This window comes from Arachis hypogaea, chromosome 6, assembly GCF_003086295.3.
Source record: "Arachis hypogaea cultivar Tifrunner chromosome 6, arahy.Tifrunner.gnm2.J5K5, whole genome shotgun sequence".
In the NCBI taxonomy this organism is placed as follows: domain Eukaryota; kingdom Viridiplantae; phylum Streptophyta; class Magnoliopsida; order Fabales; family Fabaceae; genus Arachis; species Arachis hypogaea.
Window position 1 is genome coordinate 98,260,195 of NC_092041.1, and position 22,122 is coordinate 98,282,316.

Here is a 22,122-nt window from a genome sequence, read left to right on the forward strand (position 1 = left end):
AGAGATTATTAACATGTCTAGTCTTAATTATTAGGAGTGGAGACGTGAGGATTCCTTTTGTTGTTGATGACAATATCAAAAATGACAAATGGAGACGTGAAGAAATGGTTCATATTATTACTTGATAAATTGCTAGGAGGTTACGGTTTAAGTTAGTTATTATTTTTTTTTCGTTCCATTTTTGTGCCGAACTCTTTTATCTCAACCAAAAAAAAAGTATTTATAACTTACATATGGTCATACTAGAATTAATATTTTTTTAAAATATTTCTGTACAAATGATCAACGAGAACTTGTTCTAGTGATTCTTTAAGAGCAGCTAGCTAAAATTAACAAAATAGGTTGGTTTATATTTTAAAATTAAAAAAAAAACATTAATTTGGCTCGATTAATCTAAGCTAATGAATTAAACGAGTGATTTGTTTTAAAAAAATTTCTTTTAAAGAAATTACATAATTTTAACAATTTTTTATTTAATATTCATAAAACTAATTTTCAAACTCTAAATTTTAAACTAAAAAAATATATTATTTATACACAAAAAATCAATAATTAAATTCACCATTATATGTATAAATATAAATATTATTTAATTTATTTTTAATTTATATTTTATATTTTAATGTGTATTTTATACAAATCAATTTTGGTGATTAATTTTTATGTACGTAACATAATTACAAGATTTATCATACCATATTTTTATAATAAATTATTTAACGTCTAAAATACTAGTTAACAAATTATAATAAATATTTCATAATATAAACTCATCAATATACTCATAATAAGAGAATTAAAAAAAAAGGGCCGGATGAGCAAAAAGCCAAAAACCCATATCCATTTTAATCCGAACCTGCTGTATTAACTTGCGAGTTATCTTAGTTCAAATTGACCGCTTTTAATCAAGTCTCGACTCGTCTATTTTTTCCCGAATAAACCAAGGCGTGTTAACAAATTACAGCTCGTTTTGACTACTCTATTAGAAGGCTCAAAATTCTTGGTACAAAACCCGGATTCAAATAAGCTATAAATGGAATTTTTTTCTTTAATAAATAAAAAAATATTTTTTTTTCAATAATAATTGATCCGTCACCTTATAACTCAGTCTTTGTTATGCATTATGAGTTATAACTCGGCGTTAACTATCATTCATTCTTTTGCTTGTAACTGACACATTCATTACCGACTTAATGACCATCATTTTTATCTTAATGACCAAACGGTCATAACATCAATTCTATTTATCAATTTTATGCCTATAAAAAGAACATTCTATATATAATTTCAATAATACATTCTATATTCATAAAATTATTATATACCTCTTAAACACTTACTGACTTGAGCGTCGGAGTGTCTTTTGCAGGTACTCACCCCCTTGTTCTCTCCTTGCCGACGTATAACTCATCCCGACGAGAAGCTTGAAGACATTCATCGACGGACGAGCTATACACCGGCCAAACTCAGCAAGAACAATTGGCGCCGTCTATGGGGACGAGTAAAATCATTCCCACTCCCCTTAGATTCATAAAACTTGATTTATATTCAAAATTTTGAACCAATCTCAACAATCTTGTTTAAGATTTTTAATATCTCTTATCAAATTTTAATTTATCGTAACTTTTTATAAAGTATATACTGTATACATTCAAATTGCTTCATTTTTACGTATCATAATATTCCACATATCATAATCGATTAATGAACCAATCCGAGAATAAACTCGGCTTTCAATCAATCCGAAACGAACTCGGTTTTCAATCAATCCGAGCACAAATTCACTTATCAAATTTGCTTATTTTTTTCAAAATTCTCTATTTACACAAGTAAAATTATATATTTTATTCAACATACTTTTACATTTATATTTTGAGTAACTAATACTTACTGATTTATTAGTTATATTCAAAACTCAATATATGTTCTATACAATAATGACATATAACAACCATGTCAATTGCATTTTTATTTCTTATGTATTATATTCTTATTACTTAATGATTTCATTTATACAATTAAATGACAGTAATGATGAGTTCAAATCTTAAAATTGGATTCCATTAAAAGTTACTTATATATCAATTGTATATAGCTGTTTTACTATTCACTTTATGCTATTAAATTTTATGTTACTATTTGTTTAATGTAGAAAATTAAACAGGCAATTTACTATTATTGCACGAGGAATATCCCTCGTCTTACTGTAACGGCTAGAAACATTATACTAAATGTATAATTCGATAACTGTTATCTTATTGATTTATTATCAAATTAAAGCATGTCCTACAAAACAAAATTCAGATATTCACATTTGGCATGTATAACATTCATATATGTCGTCTCCTTCTCTACAATTATCAACTTTCAAGGTATATTTTTTTTTTTACTTTGAACTATTTTACTTTTACAATATATATTATTCAATATATGTTGCGACTTTATACCTATTCATTTTCTCAATTTATCTTATTCATGTCAAACCTTCACTATAAATTGTAAATATTCAATAACTAATTGCTTTGAGCGAGAAATTTATCAATAAGTTGTTGTGGGTTGGAAAAATTCCCAAGACAATTAACCATTATATCCTCGGATCATACAATCGATTCCGTCAACGGATATCTATCTCTGAACTTTTCAGTTCATATACAATCAAATGCTAAAATTGTTCTTAAGCGGAAAAGTATCCCCACACAACTATCTTGATTGAACGACTCTTATCACTCAATTATTTTTTGAATAAGTGCCGACATAATAACCCGACTAAACTTGGGGGCTCACCATATCATTATTCACTCATCTTTTAACCGAGTTATAACTCATTTTATTTTCTAAGCTTAGCCTGGATTATATGATCGGCGGACAAAGCTTGGGGGCTGTGATCCGTCACCTTATAACTCAGTCTTTATTATGCATTATGAGTTATAACTCGCCGTTAACTATCACTCATTCTTTTGCTTGTAACTGACACATTCATTACCGACTTAATGACCATCATTTCTATCTTAATGACCAAACGGTCATAACATCAATTCTATTCATCAATTTTATGCCTATAAAAAGAACATTCTATATCTAATTTCAATAATACATTCTATATTCATAAAATTATTATATACCTCTTAAACACTTACTGACTTGAGCGTCGGAGTGTCTTTTGCAGGTACCCACCCCCTTGTTCTCTCCTTGCCGACGTATAACTCATCCCGACGAGAAGCTTGAAGACATTCATCGACGGACGAGCTATACACCGGCCAAACTCAGCAATAATCTAAAACAACATTTTATCATACTTTGGTCTCCACTACATGTATTTCGGAGTCCGTCACTCCTAACAAGTTTAGTTCATACATAGCATTCAATCTTCTACTACCCGTTTGGCCTTCTCCAGAGCCACCATAGCTGCCATTTTCTTTGTTTGTCTCTCTTCATTGTGCCTCCTTGCTAATTCAGCTTCCTTAACTCTACCCTTCAATGTTGTGTCAACCTCAGTTATTTTTTTCTTCAAGTCTCCAAGACGAATCTCTATCTCCAATCTCTCCAACTCACAAGACTTCAGTTTGTTCTGCTTCTCTTGGAGCATGGCCTCAAGACGCGAGACTTCTTCACGAAGCCTTTGTTCATTCTGGTTAGATTCTTTGAGCAAAGCTTCAGCCGCAAGGAACTCTTCTTTGATTTCAGCTAACCTCTCTCTCTCCTTATTGATGCATTGACTTAACTCCTCAACTAGGCAATTTTCCATGGACTTGATATCAACAACGGCCGAAATGTTATCGATGAAATCCCAGATATGTTCGGAAAACTTTTTGTAGTCAACAGAAAGGTCATCCAATAGAGCAAAAGTGTCCTCTGCACACACTCTCATGGATTCATGATCATCCTGATCTAGTAGAGACTCAAGATCCCTGAGAAGCTCTTGCTGTGCGACTAACACCATTTGCCTTTTCCTTTCGCCCTTTGACATTGGTTTTCTTTCACTGCCTTGTGACACAGTGAGGGTATCACCGGTAAAATCTCTCCAAGTTTCATAACGGCCGCAACCGTTTGAAGAAAGTTGGACGTGCTCATTGAAGTATTTGCGGGAATTATTGACAATTATTGCTTCTTTAGGAGTGATAATCTTATCAAAGGATGGGAAAATGCCTGTGAAAATACAATGTAATTGTTAGCTGATACAATGTCACTTATAGTTAACGGTTCTAACTAACTCTGGTATAAATATCTAGGCTAATACTATGATAAGTGACATTATAGCTGATAATTTTATCATTTTATGAAATCAAATTGCACACTTTAAAAGTTTAGAAGATAAACTAAAATAAGAAAAGTTAAACTACTAGAAGTTTTTACAAGAATTATATAGTCAAAATGATGTTAAAACTTTATGGAAATGATACTCACAACAAAAGAATGGCCGAGGTGTGGGGAACTCCAAGCTCCGGGAGGGATGGAGAAAAATAAGGTAACCTAGCCAGCCCATTGAACAACGACCTGCATCTTAAATGGATTCAAGAGAATTCCAACATGTCTTTTCTAAACATCTGACAAGAATTAATAAACAAATTATGCTCAGACTATGTCTATAAACTTTTGTCATCTAAAGTTTAAATCTTTTTATATTTTCTTTTACCAAAGATAGTAACGGGAGAGGGATGTCAGACGAACACATAACCCAAGTTTAAAATGAAGCCAATTCTATGGTGCTTTTTGTTTGGTGCCTAACTTTTGTTTAAAATTAATTATTTTACCTATGTTAGTAATTAGGCAATAATTTTTAGGCACCATAGTAAACACCTTAAAATGAAATGCAATTCTATACAAGTTGCTTGAAAAAACCGTTATTTCTGCAACATCACCTGAAAAACCGTTATTTCTGAAAAAAACTTGCTGAAAACCGATCTTTGAAGTAGTTGACCAACTAAACGATTGCAGTGCTTTCTTTTCAACAGCATCCCATTCCCCCGAGTTTACAATTTCTTGAAGATAATCCACGTCAGCATCCTCAAATTCCGGAAAATCAACAAAACTTGAAGGGTCTCCGTTTGGCTCTTCCACTGCATTATCCCTCTCATCATGCTCATCAGATAAAACCATCAATAAGGGACACTCTGAATTTTGCAGCACTCTCATCTCTTTGGAACCGTCCGCAACCAAATCACTTCCCTTACCCAACTCATAATCATGGTTTTGACTGATTTGCTGGATTGGAACTGTGACTTTGTTATCAAGTAGTTCATCCTCCCACACTATGTAATCACATGCTCCATGGCCCTGTTTGATGTTAAGTAGATACATAACAAAACATAGATTAGGTTTTTTACATACTTTGATATAAACTTGAGCAATACTATAGAGCAAAAACAATTTATTGTTTTGGATCAGTAGTTAAATTATTGACTAAAAATATGGTGTTGGACTGGTGGTCTAAAAGATATTGGACTAATAGCTAAAAATACGGATAAATAGTCAAATTTATTCTTAAAAAATTACTTGTTCTCTAAATTGGTATCCGAAATATTTTTTTAATCAAATTCGTCTTTTCAAAAATTTTAAATTAATCGTGTTAGTCTTTTTTTGTTGATAGCGCCAAAATTTGTTAATATGACACGTTAAGTGATAGTACAATACACATAGGAGTCTTAATTGATTATTAACATGATAAGTTTATGAAATTAGATCAAATTTAAACCTAATTGAGGGGAGAACTTGAGGTATTAGAATCCCTCAATTTGAAATTTATTTGATCTAATTTCATAAACTTATCATATTAGCAACCAACTAGGACTACTAGGCATGTATTGTGGTGTCAAGTAACGTATCACATCAACAAACTTTGACGCTATTAGCAATGAAAGGACTAAAATGACTAATTTAAAATTTTTGGAAAACGAATTTGATTAAAAAAAATATTTCAAAAACTAATTTGTAGAATAAATAATCTTTCAGAGACTAATTTGACTATTTATTTCTAAAAATAATGATTAAATAAATTAAAATTGCTAACACTTAAACTTTTCTAAATAAACAATAAATGAATTGGTACCTGTTAGCTATTTATAGTTAACAATTAGCTATTGAAATACATCATACACAAAAAAATAAGTTAAATATCATATGTATTTATACAGAAGTACTTCTTTTTTTGTATTTGTAATTGTCTTACATAGTTACTTGTACTAATAGTGATGAGCGGATATTTTATACGCTTTTTGACATCATTTTTATATTGTTTTAGTTATATTTTGTTTAAGTTTTATTACATTTTCATAGATTTTAGTGCTAAATTCACATTTTTTTATTTTACTTTGAGTTGTTGTGTTTTCTGATGATTTTAGGTAATTTATGACTGAAATTGAGGAACTTTGGCAAAGTCTGATTCAGAGGCAAGGGAAGCGTAGCAGATGCTGTCAGATTCTGACCTTCATATACTAAAACGAGCATTTCTAGAGCTACAGAGATTCAAACGACGCGTTCTCAACGTCGTTGGAAAGCTAATTTCTAGAGCTTTCCAGCAATATATAATAGTTTATACTTGTCTTTAGAAATAAAGGCCCAAAACGGGTGTTGAATGCCGACAACTAGTCCCTTTCTGGCGTTCAACGCCCAAAAGGGAGCAGTTGGTGTTTGGACGCCCACAAGAGAGCAAGGCTTGCGTCCAACGCCTAAAAGGGAATACCAACTCGTGGATTCACCCCAAATTCAACTCAAACACTCACCAAGTGGGTCCAGGAAGATAATTTTCCTAATAATAGTCCAGTCTATCTTAATTCTGTAATCCCTAAGTATTAGATTAGTATTTAAAGGAGAAGATCACCCTTGTTTAGGATCTTCTTCCTCCTCTACACACTATATTCGAATTATATTGTTTCTCTGTAAGCTATGAGCGACTAATCCTCCTAAGTTAGGGTTAGGAGCTCTGCTGATTCTCATGGATTAATAATATTACTGTTCTATTTCAATACACGTTTGATTCCATTCTCTTGTGCATTTTCGTTCTTCATATCATGAATTGAGGATGACCCGTGACAATCATCCTTGTTCTACACGGGTTCTGTATGAGTCTTGCCCGAATAGCATTGAGCCACAAGTTAGAGAATGCACTGCGGATCCCAAGAACGTGCCTGGGCGACTTTGGATATGTGACATATAATCCCGTTGACCGTGGGCTACTGAGGTTTCTGTAGCGTCAAGGCTAGAGTATGAGAAGCAACGTTCTCTGATCCGGAAGATCTGACATTGTCTGTGACGTTTTGAGTAGGATTGCGAAAGAGAGTGGATTGCTTAGGTCTTCACCTTCGGCTATGGTGGAAAGCCATGAGTTAACTTGATGAGGATACTACATGAGTTGCTCGGATATGGTGAACTGCTATGGTTCAGAAGAGACTATCTTGATGAGGATGCTACATGAGTTAGTCAATTACGGCTGCCATTGACTTAATCGTTCATGTTGAAGTAGACAGTAAGAAAAGTTAATCCGAAAAGAATACACATCTCTAAAGCCTTAACTAATTATCTATCATTGCTTTTACACTAATCTGGTATTTCGTTTTTATTATTTCGTTTATGTTTCTTAACAAACAACCATATTTTCTAATTGTCTGACTAAGATTTACAAGATAGTCATTACTTGCTCAATCCGACAATCTCTGTGGGATTCGACCCTCACTCACCTGAAGTATTACTTGAACAACCCGATGCACTTGCCGGTTCAATTGTGCGGAGTTAAATTTCGCGCACCAAATAGTTTATAACTTTATATCGCATTTCTGTATAGACTAATGGTATTATGAGTAAAAAAAAAAAGGATAAATTTCCATCCATTTTTTTACAAGATTAAGAAAGTTATACATCTACCAACCTTCCCCCTCCCAAAATTTATTGACCCACATAATCCTCAATAGCAATATTCAATATTGCAAAGCTCAACGTGTGTTGAATACGACAAATATAACAATTCCAATATATATTGAATTATTCATACATACCCGTGGAACAGGGCAAGCAAAATAGTATTTATGGACATCCGGATCCTCGACCTTTCTACAGACACCAGCTCCGCAATCACACTCAGGGTACTTATCCGGTGGAGGCTCCTTGTAACTCTCCTCAATACCATCATCACACCACTCAATACGCTTCTTATATCCTCCACATGCTTTGCCCTTAAAATCAAAACCAAGAGAAACGAATGAGTGGAACCATCGTGATATATTATTGCTTTACGGAGATTTAAAAAAAATTTCTACTCGAATATTATCATCTCACTAGAATAGATTACAAAATATAATTTATACACAAATATATAATAATTAATTTTGATAACCGATCTTAATAACATTTTATAATATTATATATCTCAACCAACAATTTATTTTATTAAATAATATATATTTAAATAAATATTTTTATATTGTTTTTATCTTAGGATAATTTTTTTTCTTTACTTTGTTTACATTAAAAAAAATCACACGGAGACACACATAGACAATGAAATTGAGTGTCGATGGAGCATTTTTAACGAAATTAATCACAGTTAATGACACCTTCGGCTTTAAAGTAAAAAGGAAGAAACTTAATGGGGGGATAAAGAGCAGGAATACCCTTGTGATGGGGCAAGCATAGAAGTTCCTTCCACTAGAGTGCGTTGAAACGACGCAAGGGCCATGGCCACAGCGGCAAAAGATGGTTTGGCGGTTACCGGATGATGAGAATGAGGTGGTGGGTTTCTTGACATGGCCAGCAGGAAAAGGGCAGTCCCAACTCCAGTGTCCTATCTCATCGCACCGGAAGCACTTACTCTCCTGCATTCTCTTCACCAGTTCCGGCCTGTACCGGCTTGACAAGTTTGAACAACAACTCACATCCATTTTCACTACTTCAGATAGGCGAAGCTATTCTTATTATGACTACTGTGTGTATGCTGCCATAGTCATCTTGTTTTTTCAACGCCTTTTTCTTTGATTCCCTGATTTTAATATTGGGCTAGCTAGAGACTAGAGAGACGTTGGTAGGGTGAGGGTGTGAAAATTAGTAAAGCTAATTTTAGAAAATAAATAAATAAATAAATAATAACTAAATAAAATGAAAGGTAATAAACAATCCTAGTTTATAACCTTAGGATTTTAATGGTTGAAAAAGAAAAGAATTATATACCTCTAATTGATGGATGGTTCATATTGAAGAGACTCACCTATAAATTGAGTTTTTCTTTAATTCATTTCAATCAAGTCATCCAGATAGAATAACATAAGATTTCTTTGAGTAGTTTTCTCCTATATTTGATAGAGAGAAGTGTGTTCTCCTTTTGTCAAGAGAGAGTGTTATTGTAGTCTCCTTGTGATAGAGAGAAGTTGTAATTCTCAAAGAAAATTATTCAATTATTTCCATATTTTATACAAATTTCTAATTTTTCATCTCTATATTTTGCTGTGTCATTTGTCTGGTACCTAACAGTGGTATCAGAGCCAAAGGTTGCTGATTAATATATTTTTTTTTCTCCGCTGCGAGTTACCGTCTAAAAAAAAAAAATGGCAGCAAAGTATGAAATTCCGAAATTCAGTGGGAGTAATTTTTCCATATGGAAATTGAAGATAAAAGCCATTATGAGAAAAGACAATTGCGTGACAGCAATTGAAGGTAGACCCACTGGAATTACAGATGAAAAATGGAAGGAGATGGACAACAATGCTGTTGCAAACTTACACTTGGCACTAGCTGATTCAGTTTTATCAAGTGTAGCAGAGAAAAAGACAGCAAAGGAAATTTGGGATGCTCTCACCAAATTATATGAAGTCAAGTCACTTCACAACAAGATATTCTTGAAGAGAAGACTTTATACTCTTCGAATGAGTGAGTCCACATCGGCAACGGATCACATCAACAATCTAAATACGCTATTTTCCCAACTCTCATCGTTGGAATATACCATAGCGGAAAATGAACGTGCAGAGCTCTTACTTCAAAGTCTACCAGATTCATATGATCAGCTAATCATTAACTTAACTAATAATGTTTTGACTGATTATCTTTCTTTTGATGACATGGCTGCTGCGGTTCTTGAAGAAGAATCTAGGCGCAAGAATAAGGAAGATAGATTAGAGAGCTCAAAACAAGCAGAGGCTTTGTTGATGACAAGAGGGAGATCAATGGAGCGTGATTTCAGTGGGAGTCAAAGTAGACCAAAGTCACAAAGTAAGAAGCAGGTCAAATGCTACAATTGTGGTAAGAGAGGGCACTTCAAGAAAGATTGTTGGAATAAGAAGAGTATAGAGAAGGTTCCAGAAGGATCAAGTTCTCAAGGATGTGTTGCAAGTACCTCTGATGATGGAGAAATCCTGTATGGCGAAGCAACAATTGGTTCTAAAGGCAGTAAACAGCTCACTGATGTTTGGATTGTTGATTCAGGAGCAACATGGCACATGACTCCTCATCGTGATTGGTTTTGTACATATGAACCTGTCTTGGAAGGATCTGTGTTTATGGGAAACGATCATGCCTTAGAAATTGTTGGAATGGGTACTGTCAAAATAAAAATGTTTGATGGTTCTATTCGTTCACTTCAAGGGGTAAGACACGTGAAAGGTTTGAAGAAGAATTTGTTGTCGATTGGGCAATTGGATGAACTTGGTTGTAAGACCCATATTGAAGGTGGGATCTTAAAAGTTGTTAAAGGAGCTCTTGTGGTAATAAAAGCAGAAAAGATTGCAGCAAATCTATACATGCTTATGGGAGATACTTTGCAAGAGGCAGAGGCATCAGTTGCTTCAACAAGCCAAGAAGAAATGACGATGATATGGCATTGCAAACTAGGCCACATGTCAGAACGAGGCTTGAAGATTCTTGTAGAACGTAATCTCATTCCCGGGCTCAAATCGGTAAACTTACCATTTTGTAAGCACTGCGTTACAAGCAAACAATATAGATTGACGTTTGGTAGATCAACTGCTCGGAGCAAGCACATATTGGAGTTGATTCATTCTGATGTGTGGGAATCGCCGGAGATGTCCCTAGGAGGAGCAAAATATCTTGTATCATTTATTGATGATTACTCTAGGAGGCTATGGGTGTACCCGATCAAGAAAAAGTCAGACGTGTTTGCGATGTTCAAAGAGTTCAAAGCAAAGTTAGAACTTGAATCTGGAAAGAAGATCAAGTGTTTAAGGACAGATAATGGAGGAGAATATGTTGATGGTGATTTTCTAACATTTTGCAAGCAAGCAGGTATTCAACGACAATTCACAGTTGCATATACGCCTCAGCAAAATGGTGTAGCAGAGCGAATGAATAGGACTCTCCTAGAAAGAGCACGAGCTATGTTGCAAACTGCAGGTTTAGCCAAGTCTTTTTGGGCAGAAGCTGTTAAAACTGCCTGTTATGTGATAAATCGGTCACCATCAACTGCAATTGGGTTAAAGACACCAATGGAGATGTGGCAAGGTAAGCCACCTAATTATTCTTCTTTACATATATTTGGTTGTCCTGTGTACGTGATGTACAATTCCCAAGAAAGAACAAAGCTAGACCCAAAGTCTAGAAAATGTATATTCTTGGGTTATGCTGACGGTGTTAAGGGGTATCGCCTGTGGGATCCCACTGCCCGCAAGGTAGTTGTCAGTAGAGATGTGATATTTGCAGAAGATGAATTGCAAAAAGAACAAGAAAATGACAGCACTATTAAAGAGATAACCACTGTTCAAATAGATGAAAAATGCAGAGAAGGTGATCTTTCTGAAGCAGAACCACAGCACGAAGAACAAGAAGCAGAGGCTAATGACATAGAAGTTCGTCGATCCACTCGACAAAGAAGAACACCATCATGGCACTCAAATTATGTTTTGACAAACCATGATGCATATTGTCTTTTGACAGAAGATGGAGAGCCAACAACTTTTATGGAGGCTATGCGCAATCCAGACGCTTCTATGTGGATGACAGCAATGCAAGAAGAAATTGAGGCATTACATAGGAACCATACCTGGAAACTTGTTGAACTTCCAGCAGGTCGGAAAGCCATTGGTAACAAATGGGTTTACAAGATCAAACGAGATAGTAATGATCAGGTGGAACGATATCGTGCAAGATTGGTTGTCAAGGGATATGCTCAGAAAGAAGGTATTGACTTCAATGAAATATTTTCTCCGGTGGTGAGACTAACTACTATTAGAGTAGTTTTGGCTATGTGTGCTGCATTTGATTTACATCTAGAGCAATTAGATGTAAAGACTGCTTTTCTTCATGGAGAACTTGAAGAAGAGATATATATGCTCCAACCAGAAGGTTTTGAAGAACAAGGAAAAGAAAACTTGGTTTGCAGGTTAACTAAATCTCTGTACGGTCTAAAGCAGGCGCCAAGGTGTTGGTACAAGAGATTTGATTCTTTCATTATTAGCCTTGGATACAACAGACTTAGTTCAGATCATTGTACTTATTACAAGAGGTCTGGTGATAATGATTTCATCATTCTAGTGTTGTATATGGATGACATGTTGGTGGTAGGTCCCAACAAAGATCAAATCCAAGAATTGAAGGCACAGTTGGCTAGGAAGTTTGATATGAAAGACTTGGGACCAGCAAACAAGATTTTAGGGATGCAAATTCACCGAGACAAAAAAAGATAGGAAGATTTGGCTATCGCAAAAGAATTATTTGAAGAAGATCTTGCAACGCTTCAATATGCAAGAATGTAAGCCAATTTCAACTCCACTTCCTATGAATTTCAAATTATCCTCAAGTATGTGCCCTAGTAGTGAAGCAGAGAGGATGGAAATGTCTCGAGTACCGTATGCATCAGCGGTGGGAAGCCTTATGTATGCCATGATCTGTACAAGACCAGATATTGCTCAAGCAGTTGCGGTAGTAAGTCGATTTATGGCAGATCCAGGTAAAGAGCATTGGAATGTTGTTAAGAGGATCTTGAGATACATCAAAGGAACCTCGAATGTTGCATTATGTTTTGGAGGATCAGAATTCATTGTCAATGGATATGTCGATTCAGACTTTGCAGGTGATCTTGATAAACGAAAATCTACTACAGGCTATGTGTTTACACTTGCAGGAGGAGCTGTAAGCTGGCTATCTAAATTACAGACTGTTGTGGCTTTATCTACTACAGAAGCTGAATATATGGCAGCTACACAAGCATGCAAGGAAGCTATTTGGATCCAAAGGTTGATAGAAGAACTCGGGCACAAACAACAGAAGATTTCTGTGTATTGTGACAGTCAGAGTGCCTTGCACATTGCAAGGAATCCTGCCTTTCATTCAAGAACAAAACACATTGGAGTACAATATCACTTTGTTCGGGAAGTAGTAGAAGAAGGAAGTGTTGATATGCAGAAGATTCACACTAAAGACAACCTAGCAGATGCCATGACAAAACCAATCAACACAGAAAAATTTGAATGGTGTAGATCCTCATACGGCCTATGGAATACATAAGCAACATGAATTTTGAAAATTTATCAAAATTAGCTTTAAGTGGGAGATTGTGAAAATTAGTAAAGCTAATTTTAGAAAATAAATAAATAAATAAATAATAACTAAATAAAATGAAAGGTAATAAACAATCCTAGTTTATAACCTTAGGATTTTAATGGTTGAAAAAGAAAAGAATTATATACCTCTAATTGATGGATGGTTCATATTGAAGAGACTCACCTATAAATTGAGTTTTTCTTTAATTCATTTCAATCAAGTCATCCAGATAGAATAACATAAGATTTCTTTGAGTAGTTTTCTCCTATATTTGATAGAGAGAAGTGTGTTCTCCTTTTGTCAAGAGAGAGTGTTATTGTAGTCTCCTTGTGATAGAGAGAAGTTGTAATTCTCAAAAAAAATTATTCAATTATTTCCATATTTTATACAAATTTCTAATTTTTCATCTCTATATTTTGCTGTGTCATTTGTCTGGTACCTAACAGAGGGTGTGTTGGGGGGGAGGGGGATTGTAATCCGAAATTTCTGTGAATGCACCTGTTGGCCTGTGTCATGAATCATGATTGATGGATTGATTGATGCTTGTGTATTTTTTCTAATTTTTTTAGACTTACGGTGCTTGTGTATTTAAAAAAAATATAAAACTGAAATAAAAATCGTCCACCGTGGGGCTCGAACCCACGACCACAAGGTTAAGAGCCTTGCGCTCTACCAACTGAGCTAGACGGGCATCTTTTAATTAATAAACGCTCGGAAAAATTAAAATTAATTCAAATAATTTAAATTTATTTTATTTAATATTTATTAATTATTATTAAAATAATTATATAATTTTAAATATGAAATAAATAAATAAATAATTTAGATAACGTATTTAGCAAAGGGACAAGAAATATACCACTCCCAAGTCCGATTTGACGTCGCAAAGGGAAACCACATATGACTCGCATTTCTAATTTTATTACTATTTTTTCGAGGACAACTTCTTTTCTTTTCTAAGAACTTTGAGGGTTTTTTTTTAATAAACAAAATAATCGAAATAGATAATTTATAGTATTTTACTAAAATATATCTTATATCTTATTTTATTTATAGTATAAATAAATTAATACTATATGTATTTTGTTTATACTTTACACTATAAATAAAATAAGATATAAAATAAAAAATATTTACATAATAAAAAAATTTATTTTAATTTTTTTTTTCATCATCTATCCAAATAAAATGTAAATGTGATCTATCTTAAAATTTTTGCACCTTCAACATATAAAGCTTCACACCTTAAAAATATTAAAAACTGTTATAGTTCAATGCAACTTTCACATTATTTTTATATTGCAAATTTTGATGTTTGTTAGCCGACATTAGTATTGGTCAACATTAAGCAAGCCGATTGAGGGAGTTCGATAGAAAAAGCATCAACAAAAGAATGGTTGATCCGAAGGGGTCGAAGACGAAAGTTGCAGAGTGATTTATTAAAATAATGGTTGGCGGGAATAGTTACTATTAAGGTGAGTTAAGGGTCGACACATGATAAGTATGAGACTAAATGAGATACAACATGTTAGTATTTTTTATTGTTGGTCGAAAAATACTTTCCAACCTTTGGAAAGATATTAAGAAAGGAATAGAAATCAAAAAGATATGCGTGCAAGCATTAAATGGAAGTTATCTGGCGCGTACTCGATTTTGATACCTTAACAAATTGGGAAAGTAATTCGAATGAAGAATCAAATGGTACTTTCGAATAGAGAATTGAGCGATTATGTAAATAGAGAAGTTGAAGGCTCTCTCTGAGTGAGGAATTTATGGGTAATATTTATAGGCAAAAGAGCGGGAACAGTTATCTAAGAATCTGTATACAAGGCAGTGTTATGTAATTAATGGTCGGTTACGGACATGGGTTATAAATATTAGTAAGTTTTAGAAAATAAGGGTTGAAAATTTTCTTCAGAAATACACTCAAGCACACTCACATCCCCAGTGAATTTCTGAGTCTGCATTCGAGTTCGATTTCTGTAGGGTTTCTTCCATTGTCTTTAAATTTTTATTTACAATTTCTGTAAACTTTACCTTTTCTTGTCAGATTTATCTTCAAAACATCTTTTAATTTTATTGTCAAATTTACATTCAAAGTTTTCTTTACTTATTCGCCCAATTTATCTTTCAGTATCTTTAAGTTTTTTGTCAAAAGCCCTTTGATCAAATCGAAGGCATTTTAATCGCTTTCTTTATAATTCAGTACAAGTCATTTCGATTTCAATCAGTTTATTTTTCGAATCTTTTCTTTTACACTTCTCTTACTTTTTTGGCACTTTTCGAACTTATTTCCTATTTTAATACTCGTTTAATTCGAGGACCTTTGATGCACTTATAGAACTTGTACCTATAAAAGAGGAGTACGTTTCGCTCCTAAACCATTAAAATCGAACCACTATTGATTTGCTAAAAATTGACAAAACACTCACCAAAAAACATACTTCACTTACTCATATCCAAGTGAATTCTTGAGTCTTGTCTAAATCACTTTTTTATATAAGATTTCTTCTATCTTCTTTTTCTTTCTTTGTATTTCAGTTCCAGCATTTTTATGTTTATGCAAAGTTTATATTTTTTGAAAAATTATATCTTTTAATTTTTTAAAGTCTTTTCAATTGTAATTTTGACTCCGAATTTTTGTAAAATTCTATCTTATATATAAACACTTTGAAAATATGCGAAGTGTTCTCAACTTTATTAAATTAAGTAAATTCAAATTCTTTTTACTTGTGTATTTATGATGTTGCAAAATTCTTCTTCTTCATCTTTATTGATAAAATAATGACTTTCATACACATTGAAGTGGTATTTATAAGTGGAGTAAATTTCTCTCCTAAAAATTAAATTTTAAACCACGTCAAATATTTGTGATTATCAAAACTTTTTATAAATTTTAATTGTCAAAATATCTGCATAATATTTCTAAAACCTGATAATTCTTTTGTGGGTGGCCCATCAAAATTGTTTTCTTTTTTTAAAAATGCAAATAAAAATGCCTTTCATGATAATTTTAAAGTATTTTAAAAAGTGATAAAAATACTCATATTAAAAATATATTTTCAAAATTTTATTTGAAAAATTAAATTTTAATATAATTTTTTACAAATATAATTTAAAAATAAGTTACTTTTATCATTAAAAATTAGTATTTTAAGGTTCAATAAATTTTTTTGTAATTTTTTTAAATAGATAAAAATATATTTAAAAACTAAAAACTCTAGAAATTAAGAGAATGCGTGAGAGTGTTTGTTGAATACAAGTGTAGTGGAACTATATAAGTATCTATTTAATATATTAAAATTGAGTTTTCTCTTCAAATAATTAAAGCGAGGTATCAATTTTTCATGAACTCTTTTTTCCTCTCAAATAAATTTAGGAAAAGTATAGGTAGCCAAGATAAACCAGCCAATTTTTTAAATAATTTTATTTAATAATTAATTTTAATTTTTTTTTAAATTCAAAATTTAAATAATTAAGAGTTGATTAAGTAAACCCTAATAAAAAATTGTAAAAATCCTTCCCCTTTTCTCCTACTCCCATAGTCGCGCATAGAAACCTTTTCACTTTTCTCCCATTTTCATAGCCACGCCGTCCACACCCCTATATAGTTGGTGTAGCTGTCGCGACATCTAACACCGCGCCGTTAGACGACATTCCATAGCCACCTCTTCACCACCGCAAAGGGAATCAGAAGCAGCTCCATGGTCCCCTCTCATTCACTTCATCGTCACACCGCCGCTTCGTCGTCCAGAGATCATTGTCCCTCCTCAAGAAGGACTGTGATCACCATTCTTTTTCATCTCGTTAGTCTTCTTCCTCGCCCAAAGTACCCATTCGTCGCTGCTCTAGTGCACCACCAGTCTCACCGCCATGACCACCACGTCGTTGTCTCCTTGGTAATTTATTAAATAAATTGGTAAAACTTTTAATTCAGTTTTTTTTTAATTAGATGTTATTGGACTATTGACCAGTAAAGAAGAGCTTATATTATGGTCAAAAGCAGGGAGAAGTGGCCATTACATTGTGGTTGTTCTTCATGATTTGCAGTATGAGAAATTTTAATATTTTACAATGAGATTTTGTTTTGTAATAATTATCTATTTATATGCAAAATCTTTTATCTTTTTTATTATATATTAAAAAGCGAAGATACATTATTATCCGACCTGACTCAAGTGTTTTACACTATAAGGAAGCACAACATGCGGCTCAATCCCGCAAAATGCACCTTCGCAGTAGAAGCAGGCAAATTCTTAGGCTTCATGCTCACACAAAGGGAAATTGAAGCAAATCCAGACAAATGTCAAGCCATACTCAACATGAAGAGCCCAACCTGTGTCAAAGAAGTACAACAACTCAATGGGAGGTTGGCCGCCCTATCCTGATTCTTAGCAGGAGCTGCGATAAGATCTCTCCCTTCTATGCTACTTTAAGAAAGGGAAAACAGTTCGAATGGACGACAGAATGTGAACAAGCCTTCCAAGACTTCAAGGAGTTCTTAGGACGGCCACCTATCCTATATCGACCACAAGAAAGAGAACCGCTCATATTATATCTCGCAGTAGGGAGCCGAGCTATAGCCTCAGCACTAGTCAGAGAAGACGAAAATTGGCAAAAACCCGTCTACTTCATTAGCAAAGCACTACAGGGATCCGAGGTGAACTACCAGAAAATAGAAAAATTTGCCTATACCCTCATCCTAACATCTCGACGACTCCGCCCGTACTTCCAGGCTCACACCATTAAGGTTCGAACTAACCAACCCATAAAAGGAACATTGCAGAAAACAGATCTGGCAGGCAGAATTCTACAATAGGTAGTCGAGTTGTCAGAGTTTGACCTCCAATATGAAGCTCGGACGGCCATCAAATCACAGTATTTGGCCGACTTTATCGCAAAATTCACAGATGCCCTAGAAACCCCCACAGAATGGAATCTTTACGTGGACGGTTCTTCAAATAAACTGGAAGTGGCGTAGGCGTGATAATAGAAAGCGACCAAGGAAACCAAGTTGAGCTCTCCCTCAAGTTCGGGTTCCCGGCCTCAAACAACCAGGCAGAATATGAAGCATTACTAGCCAGTTTGAAGCTGGCTAAAGAGGTCGGAGCTCAAAAACTCAACATTTACAGCGATTCACAAGTGGTCACATCACAAATAACAGGGAGCTACCAAGCCAAAGATCCCACCATGAAAAAATATTTGGATAAAACCAAGGAACAGCTCGGACAAATCGGGGAGTATAAAATCTGCCACATACCCCGCGAACAAAACGCCCGAGCTGATGCACTCTCAAAACTAGCCAGCACCAAACCAGGGGGCAACAATAGAAGCCTCATCTAGGAAATGCTACAAAACCTGTCAATCTCGGAAGAAGAAAAAGTCCTGACTATAACAAGTCAGGACCAAGGATGGATGACCCCCATAATCAACTACCTCAAAACAGGAATGCTCCCCACAGAAGAAAAGGAGGCAAAGGGGTTAAAAAGGGAGGCACAGTACTACACCATCATAAACAACATCCTGTACAAAAGAAGAATCTCAACACCTTTACTAAAATGCGTGCCGACCTCCAACACAAGGGAAGTGCTAGAAGAAATACACGGCGGTATTTGTGGCAATCATCTCAGAGCACGAGCTCTCACCAAAAATTACTCCGGGCGGGATTTTATTGGCCAACTCTACAGAAAGAAGCTACAGAATTTGTAAAGACATGTCCACCATGTCAGAAACATGCCAACTTTCACATCGCCCTGCCAGAAGAGCTCATTAGCGTGACCTCGCCTTGGCCATTTGCAAAATGGAGACTCGATCTTCTCGGCCCCTTTCCACAGGGATCAGGACAAGTTAAATTCCTCATAGTAGGGGTAGATTACTTTACAAAGTGGATTGAGGCAAAGCCCCTAGCCAAATGCCACCGCTCAGAGAAGCAGGAAATTCTTATATAGAAACATTGTCACAAGGTTCGGGGTTCCATATTCTATAACCACAGACAATGGCACCCAATTCACAGACGCAGGCTTCAGAAAATTTGTAGCCGACTTGAATATAAAGCACCAGTACACCTCTGTCGAACATCCACAAGCCAATGGACAGGCCGAAGCTGCCAACAAAGTCATATTGGTAGGGTTAAAACGAAGACTGCAAGATGCAAAGGGAGCCTGGGCAGAGGAGCTTCCACAGGTTCTATGGGCATATCGAACGACGCCACATTCCACCACAAAGGAATCCCCTTTCCGATTAGCATACGTAATGGAGGCAATGATTCCAGTAGAAATTGAAGAAGGATCGCATAGAGTAGTCCATTATAATGAGGGAGCAAACTTCCAACTTCAGAGGGAAGAACTCGACCTACTACCTGAAATTCAGGAAAGAGCTCGGATTAGAGAAGAAGCTCTAAAACGTCGAATGGCTTCCAGATATAATCAAAGGGTAGTGCCAAGAAGTTTCGCTGAGAACGATCTCATCTTAATCCGAAATGACATTGGAACAACTCGGCCCGGAGAAGGAAAGCTGGCAGCAAACTGGAAGGGACCCTACCGAGTCATAGAAGTGCTTGGGAAGGGCTACTACCGACTGTCTGAACTCGAGGGAAGAGAGCTTCCCAGATCATGGCACGCCTGCAACCTAAGAAGGTACTACAGCTAGAAAAGGCAACGGATCTCATTAGTGGATGTGCTCTTTTTCCTGAAAAGGTTTTTTAATGAGGCACCATGTTGAGATCCAGGTCATGCCCGACTTAAAGGGATAAGAAAATTCCCACATATATATATTTGCATTTTTTCTTTGAATAAAGTTTATTTAGATATTCTACAAAGAATCCAAGACGCATTAATCTGAAGTATTCACTGTCCGGTTATAAAGCGACAGGTCGGCAAAAAGTGAAAAACAATTTCACTGCACGACCACGATAAAGATAAATCGTCCGATAAAGGTGAAAACGCGATTCACCCAAAGGACGATCTAAAGATGCCAACCACTTTCTACAAATCGGCAAAGGTGAACACAGAATAATATGAGAAGTTATCGAAAGCAATCCAAAAAAGAACCTGACGAGGTCTTACGGATAGCTAAAATAATAACTTAAAGGCTGGCCGATGCTCACAAGTCGGACCAAGTCAACCCAAGTTATAAGTAGTCCCTGAAAGAGACCTGACAAAGATCCAAGAAAGAGGACTACAAAAAATAACTTAAAGGAGACCGACATAACCAAGTCGGACTCCTACCACTAAAAAGTTATACAAGTAGTCCCTGAAAGAGATCTGACAAAGATCCAAGAAAGAGGACTACAAAAAAAAATAACTTAAAGGAGACCGACATAACCAAGTCGGACTCCTATCACTAAAAAGTTATACAAGTAGTCCTAGAAAGAGATCTGACAAAGATCCAAGAAAGAGGACTACAAAAAATAACTTAAAGGAGACCGACATAGCCAAGTCGGACTCCTACCACTAAAAAGTTATCAAAGTAATCCATGAAAGAGACCTGACAAAGGTCCAAGAAAGAGGATTACAGAAATAACTTAAAGGGGAACCAGCGCAAAAGAACCACCAAAAAACAAGTTGGACCCATAAGTCACAACCTCAAAGGATCCAAGCTACAAACAATAAAACAAAGCAATCCGAGGAGGTCGAGATACAAGATTTCAAACGTCAGTAGAAAACTGAAAAGATGCCAAGTCAAAAAACTACCTCTATTACTCCACAAAAGTTATAAGGCCCCGGAACAGCGGCCATCAACACCTGCTAAAAATAGCGAGCTACTTTTTGTTTTTCAAAATAAAGTTGCTAAAACAAGCAACTAGAAACCGTCAGCAAAACAAACAAAGTTTTAAAAAGCCCACAAGCCGGGCCAACTACATAAATATCTAGAAAGAGATCAGCAAGCATCAGGAGCCTTCTTGGCATCATCAGGATAAGGAGAAGGAGGACGAGTCTGAATAGGCACGGCATCTATAGTTCCATCCTCCCGGTTCAGAACCTGGCAATCCGAATCAGGTGCAACCGAAGGAACAGAAGAGGTCGACACTTTGGCAGAGGACACAGGAGGAGGATCAGCATCATCATCACCATCGTCATCAGGGACAATCCTCCCATCCCTGACAACATTGTCCAGGCTGAAAGGGGTGAGATCGGCCTCGGGAGCAATGACCCGAACTTGGTCCTTCAAGTTCTCGTAAGCAGTAGTCATGCTGCCAACGAGATGACCCTGGAGCTCAGAATAATCTTCCCGGGCATTATTCAACTCCTTCCTCAGGCGCATCACCTCCCGATAAGTCGTAACGTAACTATCCTTATGCATCAAGGCTGTGTCCTCGGCCAACCTCAAAGAAGCCGCCAGTGAAAGGGAACTCGCCTTCTCATTCTCTAGATCATTCTCCAACTTGGTCACCTTTAATTCAAGCTCCTCCTTCAGCCCCTTCATCTGGTCAAACTCCTGCTTTGCCTCCTCCATAAATGCCTTGGTAGCATGGAGAGGAAGATTTTGAACAGTCCGGTATATAGCAGCCGCCATAAACGCCATCTGTACGTGATTTTGGGCCATAAATTCCAAATGATGAAGGATGGACACATCGTCCATTGAGAGGGTACCATAGGGACCGATTTGCTAATCTACAAACTCAATGGCATTGAAATCAGGGGCATT

The 22,122-nt window shown here is 35.5% G+C and overlaps 1 protein-coding gene and 1 non-coding gene across 2 annotated transcripts; both read right to left on the minus strand.

Annotated features, from left to right (window-relative positions):
- Positions 1 to 3,000: 3,000 nt before the first annotated feature.
- Positions 3,001 to 9,125, minus strand: LOC112697076 (uncharacterized). Its single transcript, XM_025750068.3, has 5 exons — positions 8,604 to 9,125; positions 7,989 to 8,165; positions 4,860 to 5,274; positions 4,405 to 4,494; positions 3,001 to 4,146 (listed from the first exon to the last, which is right to left on the minus strand). The coding sequence occupies exons 1-5, from the start codon at positions 8,868 to 8,870 to the stop codon at positions 3,362 to 3,364; spliced, it is 1,734 nt and encodes a 577-aa protein (XP_025605853.1). The 5' UTR covers positions 8,871 to 9,125; the 3' UTR covers positions 3,001 to 3,361.
- Positions 9,126 to 14,094: 4,969 nt separating this feature from the next.
- TRNAK-CUU (transfer RNA lysine (anticodon CUU)) lies at positions 14,095 to 14,167 on the minus strand. Its single transcript has one exon. It is a non-coding gene; the product is annotated as a tRNA-Lys (tRNA).
- Between the last annotated feature and the right edge of the window lie 7,955 nt (positions 14,168 to 22,122).

What these genes read in the sequence shown, in the direction of transcription:
- LOC112697076 (XM_025750068.3), bottom strand. Translation starts at nt 8,870, where the DNA reads ATGGATGTGAGTTGTTGTTCAAACTTGTCAAGCCGGTACAGGCCGGAA. An exon ending in CAGAAATAACGGTTTTTCAG is followed by an intron (nt 4,495 to 4,859) that starts GTGATGTTGCAG and finishes TTTAAGATGCAG; the next exon opens with GTCGTTGTTCAATGGGCTGG. An exon ending in ACCTCGGCCATTCTTTTGTT is followed by an intron (nt 4,147 to 4,404) that starts GTGAGTATCATT and finishes GTATTTTCACAG; the next exon opens with GCATTTTCCCATCCTTTGAT.